At 36.3% G+C, this 20,586-nt stretch overlaps 2 protein-coding genes across 6 annotated transcripts in view; both read left to right on the top strand.

Moving 5' to 3' along the window:
- Positions 1–20,586, top strand: part of LOC146466174 (uncharacterized) — a 115,040-nt gene that overhangs the window by 35,270 nt on the left and 59,184 nt on the right. The window lies entirely within an intron of this gene.
- LOC146466178 (uncharacterized) lies at positions 2,928–18,246 on the top strand. 5 transcript variants are annotated; one of them, XM_085127671.1, is made up of 3 exons: positions 2,928–3,107; positions 16,915–17,223; positions 17,312–18,246. In XM_085127671.1, exons 1-3 carry the CDS (start codon positions 3,029–3,031, stop codon positions 17,911–17,913), a joined length of 990 nt encoding a protein of 329 aa, XP_084983797.1. In that variant the 5' UTR covers positions 2,928–3,028; the 3' UTR covers positions 17,914–18,246. The 5 variants fall into 5 exon arrangements, with proteins under 5 accessions (XP_084983797.1, XP_084983798.1, XP_084983796.1 ...); XM_085127672.1 differs by lacking the exon at positions 2,928–3,107 and adding an exon at positions 5,133–5,269; XM_085127670.1 differs by lacking the exon at positions 2,928–3,107 and adding an exon at positions 6,539–6,692.

Raw genomic sequence — 20,586 nt, 5'->3', positions numbered from 1 at the left:
CGATGACCTATCCTGAGCTTAGAGACTTAAAACTTTTTTTATATTGGCTTTAATCCTTATTTGACCCACAAATATGTTGATGTTGAAAATAAAAAAAAAGAAAGCCCCGGCCCCGCGTTTTACTGACACCCAAATTAACAGTCACCTAAATGAAAAAATTATAATGAACTAAAAAGTTGACATCATTGAGACTAAGTAACGTTTATTTAATTTTTTTTTAGGTCCATCTGATTTGCTTGAGCAAGTTTTAATTTGAGGGCTTTTAAAGAAGAACAAAGGAAATTCGTGAGAGAACTTGATACCCTTGTCTAAAAGCAAATTCCAAACCTGTTAATTCATCAGAAATCCATGTGGGCAAGTAATTTTTAGTCTTCCCTCATCAAATTAAACACACTTTGAATTCGATCCATCCATTTCAAGACTGACTTTCAAAGCTGGAAAAATGTTGATGGTAAAAGTTTGGCCTTTCGTAATTTTGGCAGTTTTAATGACTCCAGTGACGCTATCCAGTGATATTTTGGGTAAGTTATACATGATATAAGAACGAGACGGTACTTAACAAGAAATTTTTAATCATCCTTTCTCAGCCCGTCGATTTAAAAATTTAAAAAAATATACGTAGGTTTTGGTAACTCCAATATCAAAAGTTCCGTTTGTTTGATCAAAGGTCTTCAACAAGAAATGGTTTTGCTCGCCAAACAACTGATCTGATTCTCCTATGCGAGGTTTCGTTTATCAATCAATGAGGTTTTTGATATTCAACAAGGAAGGTTTCCGTTGCAGAATAACATACCTAAACCTAAACGTCAGTCATCCATCCAAAACAGAAAGAGACTTTTAGAGCGCATAATTTTAGACTTTCTCTGTACAGAACAAAGAATCCTTTTTTCAAACCATTCATCGTTTTAATTAGCAATGCTATAACGAAGAAGTTTGGTACATGTATAAAGACCCTCTAGTAATTTTGCATCTTCAGTGGAATTTAATGTACTAAAAGCAACGAATCCTATTTCACAAAAGTGGGAAAATGTTTCTGATAAAGTAACAGGAATTTTCAAATCATCGACTCCCCTTAATAGCAAAAATTTTAATGAGCTATAGTTGACCCATTGACTCAGAAACTACTTAACGTTTATTGAACAATTCTTTACCGGTTCATGTGATTTGCTTGAACAAGTTTCAATTTGAGGCTTTTAAAAAAGAACAAAGGAAATTCGGTTGAGAACTTGATACCCTTGTCTAAAAGCAAATTCCTAACCGGTTAGTTAAGTAGAAAGCCTACGTGCATCTAGGCAAGTCATTTTTAGTCTTCCCTTGTCAAATTAAACGCAGTTTGGATTCGATTCATCCATTTCGAGACTTATCTTCGAAGCTGGAAAATGTTGATGGTAAACGTTTAGCCCTTTGTTATTTTGGCGTTTTTAATAGTTCCGGTGACACTATTCAGTGATATTTTGGGTAAGTTATACAAGATGTAAGGACATGTTTTTCAACTTCAATGGAATTCAATGTACTAAAAGCAACAAATTCTGCAGTTCTGCAAAAGGAGGAAAATTTTTCTGAAAAATTAACAGGAATTTTCAATATTTTTCAGTCACCTAAATGAAAAAATTATAATGAACTAATTAGTTAACATCATTGAGACTACGTAACGTTTATTAAAAATTTTTTTAGGTCCATTTGATTTGCTTGAGCAAGTTTTAATTTGAGGGCTTTTAAAGAAGAACAAAGGAAATTCGTGAGAGAACTTGATACCCTTGTCTAAAAGCAAATTCCAAACGCGTTAATTCATCAGAAATCCATGTGGGCAAAAAATTTTTAGTCTTCCCTCATCAAATTAAACACAGTTTGAATTCGATCTATCCATTTCGAGACTGAAATTCAAAGCTGGAAACATGTTGATGGTAAACGTTTGGCCTTTCGTAATTTTGGCAGTTTTAATGACTCCAGTGACGCTATCCAGTGATATTTTGGGTAAGTTATACATGATATAAGAACGAGACGGTACTTAACAAGAAATTTTTAATCGATCAATTGCACTTTTAAATGGCCAAACCTTACACGCAGACGCCAATCAATTTTGTTAAAATATAATAAGGTTAACACCAACTATCCCATCATAGTTAAAACTTTTATTAATTTTAAAAAAGTAACTTGTGGAAAAACATGATACCCTTCCCACATGCAAAAGCAACTTGTCTGAGCATCTAGCGACGCTTTTCTTGCCATATGTAAAATACTATTCAGCCTGCTGCATTTAGAACCGTTCATTCACTTCTTATCTGGTTCAATGTTAATGGTAAATGTTTGGCCCTTAGTAATTATTGTAGTTCTTGCACCTTTAAGACAGCATTATAGTACGTTACCGGTTGTCAAAGACACTGGTAATTCACCTGATTAAAACTCTGAAAAGACATTTTACTTCGTGACTGGTTGGAGCAGTCTCACGCACTTGTTAATCATTTTGTTTTTCTCAGAGTATCCCTTAAATTACAACGCAAATATTGGAAAATGTTGATGGTAAGGGTTTGGCCCTTCGTTATTTTGACGTTTTTAATAGTTTCGGTGACACTATTCAGTGATATTTTGGGTAAGCTATACAAGATGTAAGAACAGGTTTTGCAACTTCAATGGAATTCAATGTACTAAAAGCAACGAATTCTGGAGTTCCGCAAAAGGAGGAAAATTTTTCTGATAAATTAACAGGAATTTTCAATATTTTTCAGTCACCTAAATGAAAAAATTATGATGAACTAATTAGTTGACATCATTGAGACTACGTAACGTTTATTAAAAAAAAGTTTTAGGTCCATTTGATTTGATTGAGCAAGTTTTAATTTGAGGGCTTTTAAAGAAGAACAAAGGAAATTCGTGGGAGAACTTGATACCCTTGTCTAAAAGCAAATTCCAAACCCGTTAATTCATCAGAAATCCATGTGGGCAAGTAATTTTTAGTCTTCCCTCATCAAATTAAACACACTTTGAATTCGATCCATCCATTTCGAGACTGACTTTCAAAGCTGGAAAAATGTTGATGGTAAAAGTTTGGCCTTTCGTAATTTTGGCAGTTTTAATGACTCCAGTGACGCTATCCAGTGATATTTTGGGTATGTTATACATGATATAAGAACGAGACGGTACTTAACAAGGAAATTCTAATCATCCTTTATCAGCCTGTCGGTTTAAAAATTTAAAAAAATATACGTGGGTTTTGGTAACTCCAATATCAGAAGTTCCGTTTGTTTGATCAAAGGTCTTCAACAAGAGATGGTTTTGCTCGCCAAACTACTGATCTGATGCTCCTATGCGAGGTTTCGTTTATCAACTAGAAATACGTGACTCACAAAACCCCGCGAGGCTGGGGCTGGGTGGAAAACCCTCTTTACTCGTACTGTAGCATCAAATGAGGAGATTAAAAGGGGCGTAGGATTTTTTTTTATGAGCATGGTCTTTTCGTAGTTCCACAGGCTAGTTTGCGGTTGAAAACCTTTTTCTGACGCGACGTAATGTACAACGGGCGTGTAGCGCTGTCATGTTCGATGAATTTATTTCCCACGTAAAATTATTTTACCGCGGCCACAAAACGTGTAATTTCTTCAATTCAATCTTTCACAAAAAAGATTTCTAAAAGAAAGGGAAAAGATTCTGGAGAGATAGTTCCGTATCCAGTGAATATTGATGAACATTGCAGTTGAAATTTGATCATGCAGGCCTTTTTTTTTCCGATGTATGCAAATTTTTTTCAGACGACGCCAGACAGTCTGGCTTCATTCATACTTTGTTTGCGCACTGTTGCCAGGCAACAGCGCGGACACCTTCACGGAAATATATAAACATATAACTAGAAATACGTGACTCGCAAAACCTCGCGAAGCTGGGGCTGGGTGGAAAGCCCTCTTTCGTGTTGTAGCATCAAATGAGGAGATTAAAAGGTTTCTGAACATAGCAACTATTTTGATGAGCATGGTCTTTTCGTAGTTCCACGGGCTAGTTTGCGGTTAAAAATCTATTTCTGACGCGATGAAATACACAACGGGCGTGAAGCGCTGTCGTGTTCGATGAATTTATTTCCCACGGAAAATTATTTTACCGCGGCCACAAAACGTGTAATTTCTTCAATGCAATCTTTCACAAAAAAAGATTTCTGGAAGAAAGGGAAAAGATTCTGGAGAGATAGTTCTGCATCAGTGAATATTGATGAACATTGCAGTTGAAATTTGATCATGCACGCATATTTTTTCCGATGTATGCAAATTTTTTTCAGTTGACGCCAGACAGTCTGACGTCATTGCGGACACCTTCAACTAAATATACAAACATACATATATATAAATATATTTTTCGCTCGAATTCGCGCGGCTTAGCTCCACTCGGGCCGGCTCGGCCCGACAAATTTATTAACCTCGCTACGCTCGGGCCTTCGGCCCTCGCTTCGCGAGGAAATATATGTTCGGCTCGATTTCGCACGGCTTAGCTCCCGAGCGCGGCCTTCGGCCCGACAAATTTATTAACCTCGCTATGCTCGGGCCTTCGGCCCTCGCTTCGCGAGGAATCAATGAGGTTTTTGATATTCAACAAGGAAGGTTTCCGTTGCAGAATAACATACTCAGACCTAAACATCAGTCATCAATCCAAAACTGAGAGACTTTAAGAGCGCAAAATTTTAGACTTTCTCTGTACAAAACAAAGAATCCGTTTCTCAAACCTTTCATCATTTTAATTAGCAATGCTATAACGAAGAAGTTTGGTACATGTATAAAGACCCGTTAGTAGTTTTGCATCTTCAGTGGAATTCAATGTACTAAAAGCAACGAATCCTATTTCACAAAAGGGGAAAAATGGTTCTGATAAATAAACAGGAATTTTCAAATTATTGACTCCCCTTAATAGCAAAAATTTTAATGAACTATAGTTGACTCAGTGACTCAGAAACTACTTAACATTTATTGAAGAATTCTTTACCGGTTCATGTGATTTGCTTGAACAAGTTTCAATTTGAGGCTTTTAAAAAAGAACAAAGGAAATTCGGTTGAGAACTTGATACCCTTGTCTAAAAGCAAATTCCTAACCGGTTAGTTAAGTAGAAAGCCTACGTGCATCTAGGCAAGTCATTTTTAGTCTTCCCTTGTCAAATTAAACGCAGTTTCGATTCGATTCATCCATTTGGAGACTGATGTTAAAAGCTGGAAAATGTTGATGGTAAACGTTTGGCCCTTCGTTATTTTGGCGTTTTTAATAGTTCCGGTGACACTATCCAGTGACATTTTGGGTAAGTTATACAAGGTGTAAGAACATGTTTTGCAACTTCAATGGCATTCAATGTACTAAAAGCAACGAATTCTGGAGTTCCGCAAAAGGAGGAAAATATTTCTGATAAATTAACATGAATTTTCAATATTTTTCAGTCACCTAAATGAAAAAATTATAATGAACTAATTAGTTAACATCATTGAGACTACGTAACGTTTATTAAAATTTTTTTGATTTGCTTGAGCAAATTTTAATTTGAGGGCTTTTAAAGAAGAACAAAGGAAATTCGTGAGAGAACTTGATACTCTTCTCTAAAAGCAAATTCCAAACCCGTTAATTCATCAGAAATCCAAGTGGCAAGTAATTTTGAGTCTTCCCTCATGAAATTAAACACAGTTTGAATTCGATCCATCCATTTCGAGACTGACTTTCAAAGCTGGAGACATGTTGATAGTAAACGTTTGGCCTTTCGTAATTTTGGCAGTTTTAATAACTCCGGCGACGCTATCCAGTGATGTTTTGGGTTAGTTATACATGATATAAGAACGAGACGGTACTTAACAAGGAAATTCTAATCATCCTTTATCAGCCCGTCGGTTTAAAAATTTAAAAAAATATACGTGGGTTTTGGTAACTCCAATATCAGAAGTTCCGTTTGTTTGATCAAAGGTCTTCAACAGGAAAGGGTTTTGCTCGCCAAACTACTGATCTGATGCTCCTATGCGAGGTTTCGTTTATCAATCAATGAAGTTTTTGATATTCAACAAGGAAGGTTTCCGTTGCAGAATAACATACCCAAACCTAAACATCAGTCATCCATCCAAAACAGCATAATTTTAGACTTTCTCTGTACAAAACAAAGAATCCTTTTCTCAAACCTTTCATCATTTTAATTAGCAATGCTATAACGAAGAAGTTTGGTACATGTATAAAGATCCGCTAGTAGTTTTGCATCTTCAGTGGAATTTAATGTACTAAAAGCAACAAATCCTATTTCACAAAAGGGAAAAAATGTTTCTGATAAATTAACAGGAATTTTCAAATTATTGACTCCCCTTAATAGCAAAAATTTTAATGAACTATAGTTGACTCATTGACTCAAAAACTACTTAACGTTTATTGAAGAATTCTTTACCGGTTCATGTGATTTGCTTGAACAAGTTTCAATTTGAGGCTTTTAAAAAAGAACAAAGGAAATTCGGTTGAGAACTTGATACCCTTGTCTAAAAGCAAATTCATAACCGGTTAGTTAAGTAGAAAGCCTACGTGCATCAAGGCAAGTCATTTTTAGTCCTCCCTCGTCAAATTGAACGCAGTTTCGATTCGATTCATCCATTTGGAGACTGATGTTCAAAGCTGGAAAATGTTGATGGTAAATGTTTGGCCCTTCGTTATTTTGGCGTTTTTAATAGTTCCGGTGACACTATCCAGTGACATTTTGGGTAAGTTATACAAGATGTAAGAACATGTTTTTCAACTTCAATGGAATTCAATGTACTAAAATCAACGAATTCTGGAGTTCCGCAAAAGGAGGAAAATATTTCTGATAAATTAACAGGAATTTTCAATATTTTTCAGTCACCTAAATGAAAAAATTATAATGAACTGATTAGTTAACATCATTGAGACTACGTAACGTTTATTAAAAATTTTTTTAGGTCCATTTGATTTGCTTGAGCAAGTTTTAATTTGAGGGCTTTTAAAGAAGAACAAAGGAAATTCGTGGGAGAACTTGATACCCTTGTTTAAAAGCAAATTCCAAACCCGTTAATTCATCAGAAATCCAGGTGGCAGGTAATTTTTAGTCTTCCCTCATGAAATTAAACACAGTTTGGATTCGAGCCATCCATTTTGAGACTGAAGTTCAAAGCTGGAAACATGTTGATGGTAAACGTTTGGCCTTTCGTAATTTTGGCAGTTTTAATAACTCCGGCGACGCTATCTAGTGATATTTTGGGTAAGTTATACATGATATAAGAACGAGAAGGAACTTAAAAAGAAAATTCTTATTGATCAATTGCACCTTTAAATGGTCAAACCTTACACGCAGACGCCAATAAATTTTGTTAAATATAATAAGGTTAACACCAACTATCCCACCATAGTTAAAAGTTTTATTAATTTTAAAAAAGTAAAACGTTTTATGGACAGTAAGTATTTTTTTGTTCGCTCTAGCGCGGGGCAAAACTAAAACAGTTAAAAAAGGTGCCACTTTCTTACTCAAACGGGGGATTTGCAAACATGGTGTCCTGAATGTATGTGAGAATATTCCTACAACTGGTAGAAGCATAGGGTTGATTTATTTAGCTTTCTCTAGGTTTTCACCATTGTACAGTCATTTTACGATAAAAAAAATTCAGGTTCCATTTCATCTGCGAATGGAATAAAGAAAGAAGCTTACAGTATTAAAAATTTCTTGGCGCTCAGAAAATAACATTCCAAGCGAAAACGAGCATTCAGGGATCGCTCAAATTAAATTTTGTTTTAATTACAAATTGAAGTTGTTCCCAAAACTTATTTAATTAGGATACACTACTGGTAAACTGACTTATTGGCAAGGTTCATAGTTATTAGTTATGTTTTCATAACACCCCAAACACAGATTTTAATGCAATAAAAATAATACATTGATCAAAGTAGAAACGCTACTGAAAAGAAAGACCAGCTGTGTGAAGAATTTGAACGTTACTTGAACACGCCGGTAAGTCGGCACATCATAGGCAACTTGTGGAAGAACATGATACCCTTCCCACATGCAAAAGCAACTTGTCTGAGCATCGAGCGAGGCCTTTCTTGCGACAAGTAAAATATTATTCAGCTTACAGCATTTAGAAACGTTCTCGCAGTTCTTATCAGGTTTAATGTTAATGGTAAATAATTGGCTCTTAGTCTATATTGTAGTTCTTGCACCTTCAAGACAGCATTATAGTAAGTTACCGGTTGTAAGAGATACTGGTAATTCACCATTTAAACTCTGAAAAGACATTTTACTTCGTGACTTGATGTAATATATCAAACACGAGAAAGCGTGTTTCATCAGATATCCAAACACTGAGAAGTAAGTTGAGAAAACGAAGCGCAGCCGAGCTTTTTTAAACGACTTCGAGGTGTTTGGATATCTGATGAAACACACTTTCGAGTGTTTGATATGGCTTCTCAAATGATCAATAATTCTTGGAGAAATTCAAGGCTAAAGTTGGCAAAATTTTATGGTAATTTGGATCACAATGGATTTGGATCTCTTTGTAAATTCCCGTAATTCAGCTTATGGCTGCAATGGTTATAATAAAGTATCTATCTATCTATCTATCTCACATATCCAAACCACGGTCACGGTAGTGATTTGCTTTGTTTTGGCTTGATGAATTATTAATGAGTTTGAGAAGGAGCAGTCTCCCACACTTGTTAATCACTTTGTTTTTCTCTAAGTTTCCCTTTAATTAAACGCAAATATTCCGTCAGCTGTCCGCTTCAGTGATACAAAGAAGTTGAAAAAGCCAGGAGTAGTGAAAGTAACTACCCATAAAACTTTTTCCTTACTCAAATGTCCGTATATTCAGAGTACAAATATTAACTAAAGGAAACCGAGCTCCTTAAACAAGAAATAAAAAAGACACTTCGATCCTGAAAAGATAATGTAATCTTAATGTCTACAAGGATTCATGCGCGAAAATAAAATGTTAGTGTTTACTGTTTGCCACGATTTCCACTTTGAACAAATTCGATATCTTAAAACGCTTTCAATACTACATTTCACGAAAATCTATTGTGTCAAATGTTGCGAGGAAAGGGTAAAAAGTATACACAGGATGTCTTTTCACATTTAAGAAAAATATCAGATTAAAAATTATTTTATGTTCACAACTGGTTTGAGAAGACTTTTCAACTGATTGTCAGTAATTCGGATGCAAATACTATCCAAGAGGGTTTGTTCAGCCCTTCAGTTTAAAAGTTAAAAAAAATATAGAAAGGTTTTGGTAACGGCAATATCAGTAATTCCATTAGTTTGATCAAAGGTCTTCAACAAGAAATGGTTTCTTTCGCCAAAGTACTGATTTGATTCTCCTGTGCGAGGTTTCGTTCAATGAGGTTTTTGATATTCAAGAAGGAAGGTTTCCGTTGCAGAACACTGAAGACACCCAAACCTAAAAATCAGTGCATCCAGCAAAAGCAGAAAGAGCTTTTTAGATCATATAATTTTAGACTTGTTCAGTACAAAACAAAGAATCCTTTCTCAAACCTTTCTCACTGTAAATTTAGCGGGGAAGTTTGATACATGTTTAAACACCTACTATTTCTTTTACAACTTCAGTGGAATTCAGTGCACTAAAAGTAACGAATTCTGTTCCGCAAAAGAAGGGAAAAAGTTTCTGATAAATTAACAGGAAATTTCACATTATTGACTCACCTTAATAAAAAATTTAATGAACTATAGTTGACCTCCTTGAGATTACTTAACGTTTATTGAAGAATTCTTTACGCCCATTTGATTTGCTTGAGCGAGTTTCAAATTGAAACTTTTAAGTGAGAACAAAGGAAATTCGTGAGAGAACTTGATACCCTTGTCTAAAAGCAAATTCCAAACATGTTAGTTCATAAGAAATCTATGTGGGAGACGTAATTTTTAGTCTTCATTCATCAAAGTAAACGCAGTTTGGACTCGATCCATCCATTTCGAGGCTGAAGATCAAAGCTGGAAACATGTTGATGGTAAACGTTTGGCCTTTCGCCGTAATTTTGGCAGTTTTAATAGCTCCGGTGACGCTATCCAGTGATATTTTGGGTAAGTTATACCTGATATAAGAACAAGACTGAACTTAAAAAGAAAATTCTAATCGATCAATTGCACTTTTAAATGGCCAAACCTTACACGCAGACGCCAATCAATTTTGTAAAATATTGTCTTGAAACTTTGGCAGAAATTTCGAGCTCATAATCTAGTTTTAAATATAATATAAAGGTTAACACAAACTATCCCATCATAGTTAAAAGTTTTATTAAGTATAGTGATGCGGCTCTGTAAATACTGCAAGTATTTATTAGAAATATTGACTTTCCATGTTTTCTTTTTGTTTTTTCAATGTCTTAAGCTTGGGAACTCTTGATCAAATAATTTTGAAAAAGTAAATGAAAAGTAAAACGTTTTATCGACAGTAAGTAACTTTTTTGTTTACTTGGGTCAAAACTAAAACAATTTAAAAAGGTGCTACTTCGTCTGGGACGAAATGGCTGTCTCTGAATCTGTTTCAACTTTGCAAAATCGATTAAAAAAAGTGTAATTTGTAATGTTAAAATATTTATGTTGAAAGCATTATTTTATTTGGCACAATTTTTGCTATCAATTTATCTTCTCGATTTCAAACTAACTGATCTTTGTTCTGTTAATCATCGTTTCTTCCCTCAAGCTGACACTCCCAACCTACAGGATATTAGTGATATTTTTCACCTAAATTGAGGGGAGCGCATTTAAATTGATCACGATTTAAGTTCTTATGTCATTTGATTATTTTGAATGATTGAAGCTTTTGCACTCAAGGCTGTTAACCTTAATGAATGGTAGCTTGTGGTAGAACATGACACCCGTGACAAAGAGCAAATTATAAAGCGGGTAGGTAATCTACGAGTGACTTCATGTGCTACTCAAGCACTTTATTTCTTTGGCCGAGTTCTTATAATCTTTAGACTCGTTCTGGTACGCCTCTCACAATCTTGGTGGTACAGATATATGTTTTCGCTCTTATAGCAGCCTTGATAATTCCCCCCCCCCCCCCCCCCCACCCCATCCTCGAGTCAAGTCTCTGGTAGGTGCTTTTTACTGAGAAATCACAATTTATCGAATGATAGTCGGGCATAATTATTTTTAATTAAGTCTTCACTAAAACGGAGTGATTATCCGAGAGAGGTGATTATTTCAAGTAAATTATAGTGTGAGTATTCGGAGGGAGGGATTATTCGAGGGAGAGCGCTATATTATTCGTATAAATCAGAAATTCAGTACGGTAAACCTGGAGTGATGACCCTTCTTAATAGTTTTGCGCTACTATTCCACTTCTTTGCTAAAGGGACCTATTACAAAAGTGAAACAACAAAAAAATCAAATGTTGTTTTTTAAGAATGCAACTTTAATAGCGGAGCTCCGCGCGCGGAGCCCCATTGATAAGAGATTTTGGTAAACCCATGTATGCGAAAAACTTTGGTTATGACGTCACTGTCCGTCCGGCGTACGTACGTCCGCCCCTCTATGTAAGCCATGGTGAAATGTCACACTTAACCTGTGCGGCAACCCGCGTTTTTTCGGCAGGAACTGGGATGGCTTACTTTTTTTAGAAAACAAACGAGAATTTTGAAGAACACTGATTTCTTGTATTCGTTGAATGTGTTGTAAAACTACATATGTCGAGAAAGCAGGCGACTAATAAGCAAATTTGAACCCCGAGAGCGACAAACAAACAGTCGAAATGTCAGTTGAAAACAAACATGTGGTGAGCTGGGTGAGTAAGCAACTTGCAAGTCGCATAGAAATTAAATGCATTTTTGCAGGCAACTGTCGGTAATTTTCCATATTTAACATACTTCAAATTATACACAAATACTTAAATCGTTGCCATAAGACAAATATTCGTGGATAAATATTAATTTTGAACATTCACAGAGCTATTCACAGAGTTATGTTTTGTATTGGACTTGTGTAATTCATTCGCAGGGCACATTTGTAAACACGCAGTAAACGTTTAAATATTTCGGACCACAACCAAACATTATTTTTCCTGTATTCTCCTTTTGTTAATGTTTACTTATAGACTTGAATTATTTCTGTAGGAGAAATATTTACAGAGTTATGTGTTGTTTTGAACATTTTGTGTTGGATTTCTCTAATTCATTCGCCATTCGAAGCGCATAAGTTTTGTAAACACGCTCTAATTTTAAGCCCTTACTGAAATATTTCGGACCACAACCAAACATTATTTTTCTTGTATTGTCCGTTTGTCAACGTTTACCTAGAGACTAGAATTAATTTTGCAAGAAAAATATTCACAGAGATATGAATTGCTTTGAACATTTTGTGTTGGACTTCTCTAATTCATTCGCAATTCGCAGAGCATAAGTTTTGTAAATACGCTCTAATTCTAAGCGCTCACTGAAATATTTCGGACCACAACCAAACACTATTTTTCCTGTATTCTCCGTTTGTTAACGTTTACTTAGGGACAAGAATTATTTCTGTAAGTGAAATATTCACAGAGTTATGAATTGTTTTGAATATTTTGTGCTGGACTTATGTAATTCATTCGCAATTCACAGCGCATAAGTTTTGTAAACACGCTCTAAATTTAACACCCTGCTTGCAGAGCCTTTCCTTTGCTTGCTCGATTTTTGCGTTCGCGAGAAAGACTCTGCATGAATCGAGTAAGATCTATATTGAGCATGCGCTGCAAGTAGCTAGGATACCGTTTCGAACCCAGGCCTAATATGCCTAATAGGCGTGCGCTTGCCTCCAATACAGCATTTCAAGGCGAGTCTTTCAGATTGTTTTTCAGGGCAATGAGAGGAGAAACTGCGAAGGAACATAAAACGAAAGTTCATCTGATCGCTTGGATATCTCTTTCATTAACGGAATCGCCAGTTGATAAATTAAGGATTTGCCGTGTCCGGTAGGAAGAGAGACGGACGTATCTGAGCCGGAAAAAAGTCAAATCATGTAATCCATGGAACATACCAATTATATTACAGTCAATTCCCGTCACGTGTGACCAGTATTTCCGAGAATGAAATGAACATTCGAATTTCTCGTTGTAATGTCCGACATGTGAATGGAATGTTGAACATTTCTCTGGAAATCCAGTCTTTCCGAGGAGGACGCATTGACAGAAAAAAAAAAAATAAAGAGATTAAAAATACTTGGGAAACAATTGTTATTCTAGAAATACTTAATGTTGTAATGCAAAAAAAAAAATTAAAGCGTTTAATATACCATCAATAAACTAGGGAAACTTCTACGGGAAATTTGAAGCCTCATTGGCGATGTTCAAAACAAAAAGGTAAATTTCAAAACGCCGTTCAAATTTCAAAATACCGGTCATGCGTGAATTGACTTTTTAAAAGCAGAATCTCGTCGAGAATAACTGGTGTTTGGCTTCAACTGAGCACGACGAGCAGATCTTGAAGCCATCTTGATTTGTCATGGTACAGCGGGCTCAATTATAACCATCGGTTTTATCACTAAACCGATGCTCGCACTGGAAAAACCAGTTTGAAGAGAGAAAACAAGATTGACTAGTCCACAAGTTCGGGCTGCGGTGGCTTCAAAGAGTTGACGCGATTCAGGCAGAGCCTCTTTTTCTCTCCTCAGTAAAGAAAAAGACTAAAGGAGGCTCTGCTCGCAGGGTGTAAATTTAAGCGCTCACTAAAATATTTCGGACCACAACCAAACACTATTTTTTCCTGTATTCTCCGTTTGTTAACGTGTACTTAGAGACTAGAATTATTTCTGTAGGAGAAATATTTACAAAGGTATGAATTGTTTTGAAAATGTTTTGCTGGACTTCTCTAATTCATTCGCAATTCGCAGCGCATACGTTTTGTAAATACGCTCTAATTTTAAATTAAAGCGCGCACTAAAATATTTCAGGCCACAACCAAACATTATTTTTCCTGCATTTTCCTTTTGTTAACGTTTACTTAGAGACAAGAATTATTTTTGTAAGAGAAATATTTACAGAGTTATGAATTGTTTTGAACATTTTGTGCTGGACTTGTGTAATTCATTCGTAATTCACAGCGCATAAGTTTTGTAAACACGCTCTAAATTTAAGCGCTCACTGAAATATTTCGGACCACAACCAAACACTATTTTTCCTGTATTTTCCGTTTGTTAACGTTTACTTAGAGACTAGAACTATTTCTGTAGGAGAAATATTCACAGAGTTATGAATTGTTTTGAACATTTTGTGCTGGACTTATGTAATTCATTCGCAATTCGCAGCGCATACGTTTTGTAAAGACGCTCTAATTTTAAATTAAAGCGCGCACTGAAATATTTCAGGCCACAACTAAACATTATTTTTCCTGTATTCTCCTTTTGTTAACGTCCACTTAGAGACCACAATTATTTCTGTAAGAGAAATATTCACAGAGTTATTAATTATTTTGAACATTGACTTGTGAAATTCGTTCGCAATTCACAGCGCATAAGTTTTGTAAACACGCCTTAATTTTAAGCGCTCACTGAAATATTTTGGGCCACAACCAAACATTATTTTTGCTGTATTCTTTTCTTAAATTTTAGTTAGAAACTAGAATTATTACTTTAGGAGGAATATTCCGAGAGTCATTAATTGTTTTGAACATTTTGTGCTCGTCATTCGCAGTGCATATTTGTTAACAGTACGCCCTAATTTTAAGGTAAACGTTCAAATAATTTGAACCATAACCAAACGTTATTTTCCTTTATTTCTGTTCTTGTAACGTTTATTATGAGACTATAAATATTTCTGTACGAGGAATATTTACAAAGTAATAAATTTTGAAACAAATATTTTGTTTTTATCCCAGCGACCAAATAGCCCATTTTACAGTTGTGTGCTAAGTGACCTGGTCTTTGATTCTAAGCGAGGCTGGGGGTGACCTTGTTTTGATACAAACCTCACTGCTTTTCATATGCAGATCAAACTGTTCTTATGCTAACTATTTGCATTTACATATGAAAAGCAGTGAGGTCTGTATCAAAACAAGGTCAACCCCAGCCTCGCTTCCAGTTCAAGACCAGGTCACTAAGCACACAACTGTAAAATGGCCTATTGCACGCGTGGAAACATTACGTGGTAGCCAAATTTTCGTTATTGTACGCATTTCAAACTTTACACAAATGCATTAATAGTTTCCGCAGGAGAAATATTTGAGAGATAGCGTAATTTTTTCAACCACAAGTGTTTTATGCTCTCGAACGTCATCGGAATTCAGCAATGTGATCTCGCACGATCAACAAGAACACATTATGGTTCAAAACATTTTCCGCTCACGCGTAAAAAGTTTGCTTTATATGCAATTATATATATAACTCAAGAGAGGATGAAGAATTTGTAACGTTATTACGTTCATACAATAAGCAGAGTAGCATGTATATAAATGCTATTAAAAAGGAATTGTGGAGCTCCACTTTTAGGCTTGGCTAAATACATACGTATGTTATTCAATTCACAGGCTTAAAAGTTTATACTGCGATGTGCAGAATAACAAACATCACCACAGGAAAATATTGCTCAAAGTAGCTCAGTTCCATTTGAATGGTCAACTTTTTCCATTTCATTCATTTTTTCATTTGAACCGTCACATGTTTTTCAAAGTGCCGTGATCGAGCTTCTCGGCCTATTGTTATCAATTATAAAAGTATTAAAGTCCTCCCGCACGCCAAATTACTTGGCCTGACCATCTCTAACGCTCTCAAATGGAATAAACATGTTTCTGAAGTAGTCAAGAAGACAGCTTTAATTAAGACTTTACTTGTTAAGACAGCTGAAGCGAGCAGACGCAGATCCCGTTTAGCTTTATTATATGTTTCTACGTCACCTGTATCCGTCCGGTGAAGGATAACGCTTAATTGTCAAGTTGTCCATAACGGATATCCACTTTACTTGTCAGATGAATACGACAGAATCCAAAGGCGCGCACTACGAATAATTTATCCAGACTTGAGGTATATAGAGGCTCTGCAGAAAGCGAGCCTCGCTTCCCTTTACGCAAGAAGGCAAGAGTTAACAGAGCGCCTATTTAATGAAGTTATGGAAAATAGTGTCCATGGATTTCATAGCCTATTGCCTGTGCGTAATAGCTGCCCTAGATTATTAAGACACACACGTATGTCCTCTATTCCAGTGTGTAAGACGAACAGATTCCAAATCATTGCAGATCATCCCTTCGAATGGTCAAATTTTTTTCATTTCCATCCACAAACTGTAAACTGCAAACAACCTTGCACGTAATAACCGAAACTGCGTGACATGAAAATACTTTCATGTGATCATAAAACAGATTTCTTACCACTGAAGGAATCACCGCACACAACGGTAACACAGAAAAGTGCTGTTCTATAACATTACTTTTATTGGTACAGATGTATTGGGATATTTTAAGTCTGGTCAATAAATGAGAATGATGTATTATTCAGTAGTGACACAGGCACACTGGGAAAAAATCCGAGTCTCCTGTAGCTCAATGGTAGAGCATCCGAACTAGTAATCGGAAGGTTTTAGGTTCGACTCCTGATAGGAGCACTCGGATTTCCTTTTTTCGAGTATGCCTGTGTCACTTACTGAATAAATACATCATTCTCCTTACTTTTATTATTTTCTCAACGGTTTTAATTTTAACTGCCCTGTAGCATTCATCACACGTACACACTTGAGTACTTAAGTATAAAATATCAGCCTCTCCTCACCCTAACCCCTTGAGGCGTGTGGCTTAGGGAAAGACGGCAGAGACCGTCGCGGGTTAACAGCTAGTTTAACCAGGTATTTCGAATTTTCCTTCTCCTGCTCCTGTAAATATCCACCGGACAGTACGTTCTATCCACGGTAATTGAGTTAGCAAAAGTAGACGCTTTGAATTTCCTTCCTTGGTTGAACTTTTACCAGTTAACTCTTTGACTTTGCTTTCATTTGTTAAAAGAATCTCGCAGTAAATGGACGAGGACTCACCGCTGGCTGCGGAGTACGTCTCCTCCCCCATTTTTCGCAGGAGACAAGCGACCTGAAGGCCTACCGGACATCAGCCTTGGAACAGAAATTGAACAGAAGCTACCAGACGATCTTCCGAACACTCCGCCTTATTTTGTTTCACTCTTTGATACAACATGGAATATTCCTTTTTACTCAGCGTACAAGGTAACCCCTTCCCAAGCGGTAGGCATTGGGACACATGGGAGGCAAGATGTTAAAAATGTTAAATGGAGAAACCCTAAAGACGCTAGAGGACAAGGTATATTGATATCTTTTAACACGTTTATTCTCTTTTTTCTCCAGCGTTAGACGGCTTATTAACACTAACATTATCGATGTATCTCCAGGTATTCCTGTGGATGCTGCTTACATTGAAGCTATCAGTACGGACATGCAACCACTGAGCAGAGGTCATATGAATCCCTCAGGGATAAATTCGTTCGACAAAAAGTTCATGAAAGCTACATTCACTCTTACCAATGCAGCACCCCAGTTCGAAACTTCTAATAACGGACCCTGGAAGACATTTGAAGAGCGAATAAGAAAATATGCTAAAGGTACTTGTGGTGCGAGCAGCCGTAATGGAACGCTCTATCTTCTGACAGGAACGTCTAATTTCGGCCTCCGACCTGGTCCTGGTGGTGGAAAACCTGTCCAAGATACCACCATACGGTTACCCTACACAAGAGCTCTCTTTTCTAATGGAGTTACACTTGTCACACCTCGTGCTGTGTGGACAGCGGGTTGTTGCGTATGGAAAGAACCAGGCAAAAAGGCAGAGTCGTTTGCGGTCATGAGCAACAATCAAAAGAATCCTGGCTTGCTGCACCAGACGGAAATGAAGGTCACTGACCTGGAGGCGCTTCTTACTGAACCAGGATTTCCAGGGGTGAATTTATTCCCGGGAGATGCAAACTGCCGGAACAAAAATGTCATACTACCGTCATAATTGGCGGAGCACAAATAAATGCAAACTCAGGAGTTATTTCAACTAAGTTTTATTACGTAACGCCTTTAAAAAAGTATAAAGACGGCATGTAGTGTATTTTATAGAACTGCTAAGAAAGATGGAGCAAGGTGTTTGAAGAAGAGAGAAAATAGCCACATATGCATGTGACGTTGTGAATGTTGGAGGCTAAGACAGAGAAACAAAGAAGACGAATATTACGACGACACGTTATAAGCCTACTCCAAAGTAAGAAATGCCAGTATATGTTTGGAAAAGAAGTTTTAAACTTTTCACTGATTATGGTGAATAAAATGTGAATGTAAATTCATGCAACTACAGAGTAAATTCTTGTTAACTACTTAATATATATGACCAACTCTCTTCAATGGCCACGAATTACCCATCATTGATGTATTTTGTTTATGTAAAAATTTTGGGGGATTACTAAGGATACCGATACCAAATTGTCTCCCAAGTTTCACGAAGATTGGGTAAATGCTTTACCTTCAAATAAAACTATGCAAAATTATGGAGCAGAGAAACGAGAGAGATACAGAGAAACATCGGTCGATGTGACTGATTTTATCACCAACAAAAGGCTTAAAATTTTTAAGTTTGTAGAAAATACCGACGGGGATACTTTTCGCGCGGCGGGTTTATTAAACGTTGTGCTGGTCTGCGTCAAGTAATTTAAATGACATGTAGTGCAAAAAACATGTGGTGCAAAAAAAAAAAAAAAATTAAAGAAACAGAAAAGAAACAACAAAACGAAACAAACGAATGAAAAATGCGAGCGGGTTTGTGTAGCACTGAACAACGCTAAGTTTAAATTTGTGGATTAGAGGTTTGTATAAGGTATGTTTGACTTTCGGCGAATACAGTTTGTCCAAAACTGTGTTTGCAAAACCTCAAATCGGGTTGCGAAGTAAAATGTACAGTCATACTTTTGCAACAAAAATTCACGACAAGGGTTGTTATTATGGGGAGCATACCCGAATTAAACTATCCATGAACAAAACCTTCTATCATTACCGTTGCGGTATATCTTTTTATCTATTGAATAAGCAAGAAGAAACATTCCGGCAATTACAAATTATAGAATTTCAGAATAAGAGCACTCTATATAGAGCTGCAAAACTGACTTATCAAAAACGGTGTTTTATTGGATGATGTAATTCCAGAGTTTTGATTGGCTTTGTGGCTATGGGATATCAGTCATTATTAAAAACTGTATCATTGTATAATGCAATTCCAGGGATTTGATTGGCTTAGCGGCCATGTTCTTTTAAGGCGAAATCAGCACGGTCTAGCAATAATTCTTGATTGTTTTTAATAAAACAATTATTCAACTCGCGCTTGTTGGATACGAGATTATTATCCAACGCGTGCTCGTGGAATAATTGTTTATTATCGCATGCCTAGAAATAGAGGCCCATCTTTTGGTCATTCTTGCCAAATGAAATCAGCAAGATGTAGCAATATTTCTTGTTTTTTTTTGTTTTGTTTTTTTTTGTTCCAATTAATCCACTCGGCGCTCCTTGGATATGGGTTTGCATGCGCTCACATCGTACGCGTGCTCGTGGAGTAGTTGTTTAGTATACTTTATAATACCCCTCACCCCACATTTACTTTACAATGTATATTGTTTTTTCAATGCCTTAAATCTAGCTAATTATGTTTTTGATGTGGCCCAAGTAGCATCCATCTATGGTCGCATACTCTTGAGCGGTCTTCACACGACAACTTTTGTTGGCCAACTTGTGTTGGCCAACTCACGATGGCGTGTGTGAACGACACAACAACATGTTGGCCGACTGTTGGCGACAAATAGAACTTGTCTCTATTCTCACCAACTTTTTATCGTGTTGGCCAACTCGCATTTGACGTGTGAACGATAAACAAAGATGTGTTGCTGAATTTTAACCAATCCAAATTCGTCCACTCATCACGTGATTTGCCCGACACTCACAAAATGGTGGATAAGTTGATCCGACCGGCGTACGATCGTGAAAGGGATGCAGCTTTCAAATTAATTGACGAAATTCTGTCATGGCCGGATTTGTGGGAAATTAAGTGCAGTGGATACAAAGATGCTGCAAACAAACAGAAAAAAAAATGGAAGATATAGCGTTGAAATTGGCATTGAAAGGAGGTAAGTAGAGATAATTTTCTTGTCAGTCTTTTTAGTTCTTAGTTCTTAGTTTATTTCGCTCCTATAATAGCTTACGTTAATCCCAGGGGGTTCTTAAGAAAACAATCGCAATTAAAATTACAGTAATTACTAACAGTAAATACATAAAAATTAGAATAGCTTTAGTTGACAGGGCACTTTGAGGTTGGGTATCGCCTTTTGAGCTGCGTTTCAGAAAGAGTCATTAGATGTAGCGTTTACTGCTGCTCGTGGTAAATTGTTCCATAATCAAATTGCTCTTGGGAAAAAAAGAAAAAGAGTAGCACAATAAATTGGTTTGAACTTGGCGATAAGTCTTCGATTACATCTCTGATTAGCAGCAAATTCAGGTTGTTATGACATTTGAAACGTTCTAATGGACAGTTCAAGTGTATCAGAAACTTTTACAATTCGTTTGTGATATAGCATAAGATCTAAAGGAGTGGGAAAAATTTATTTCATTTGTGCCTCATCGATCGATTACTGATTTCTCTTCAACAGAT

This window comes from Pavona decussata, unplaced genomic scaffold, assembly GCF_977016875.1.
Source record: "Pavona decussata unplaced genomic scaffold, jaPavDecu1.1 SCAFFOLD_152, whole genome shotgun sequence".
Lineage (NCBI taxonomy): Eukaryota > Metazoa > Cnidaria > Anthozoa > Scleractinia > Agariciidae > Pavona > Pavona decussata.
The sequence above is the reverse complement of the archived record's forward strand: the minus strand, read 5'-3'. Positions and strand labels throughout refer to the sequence as shown.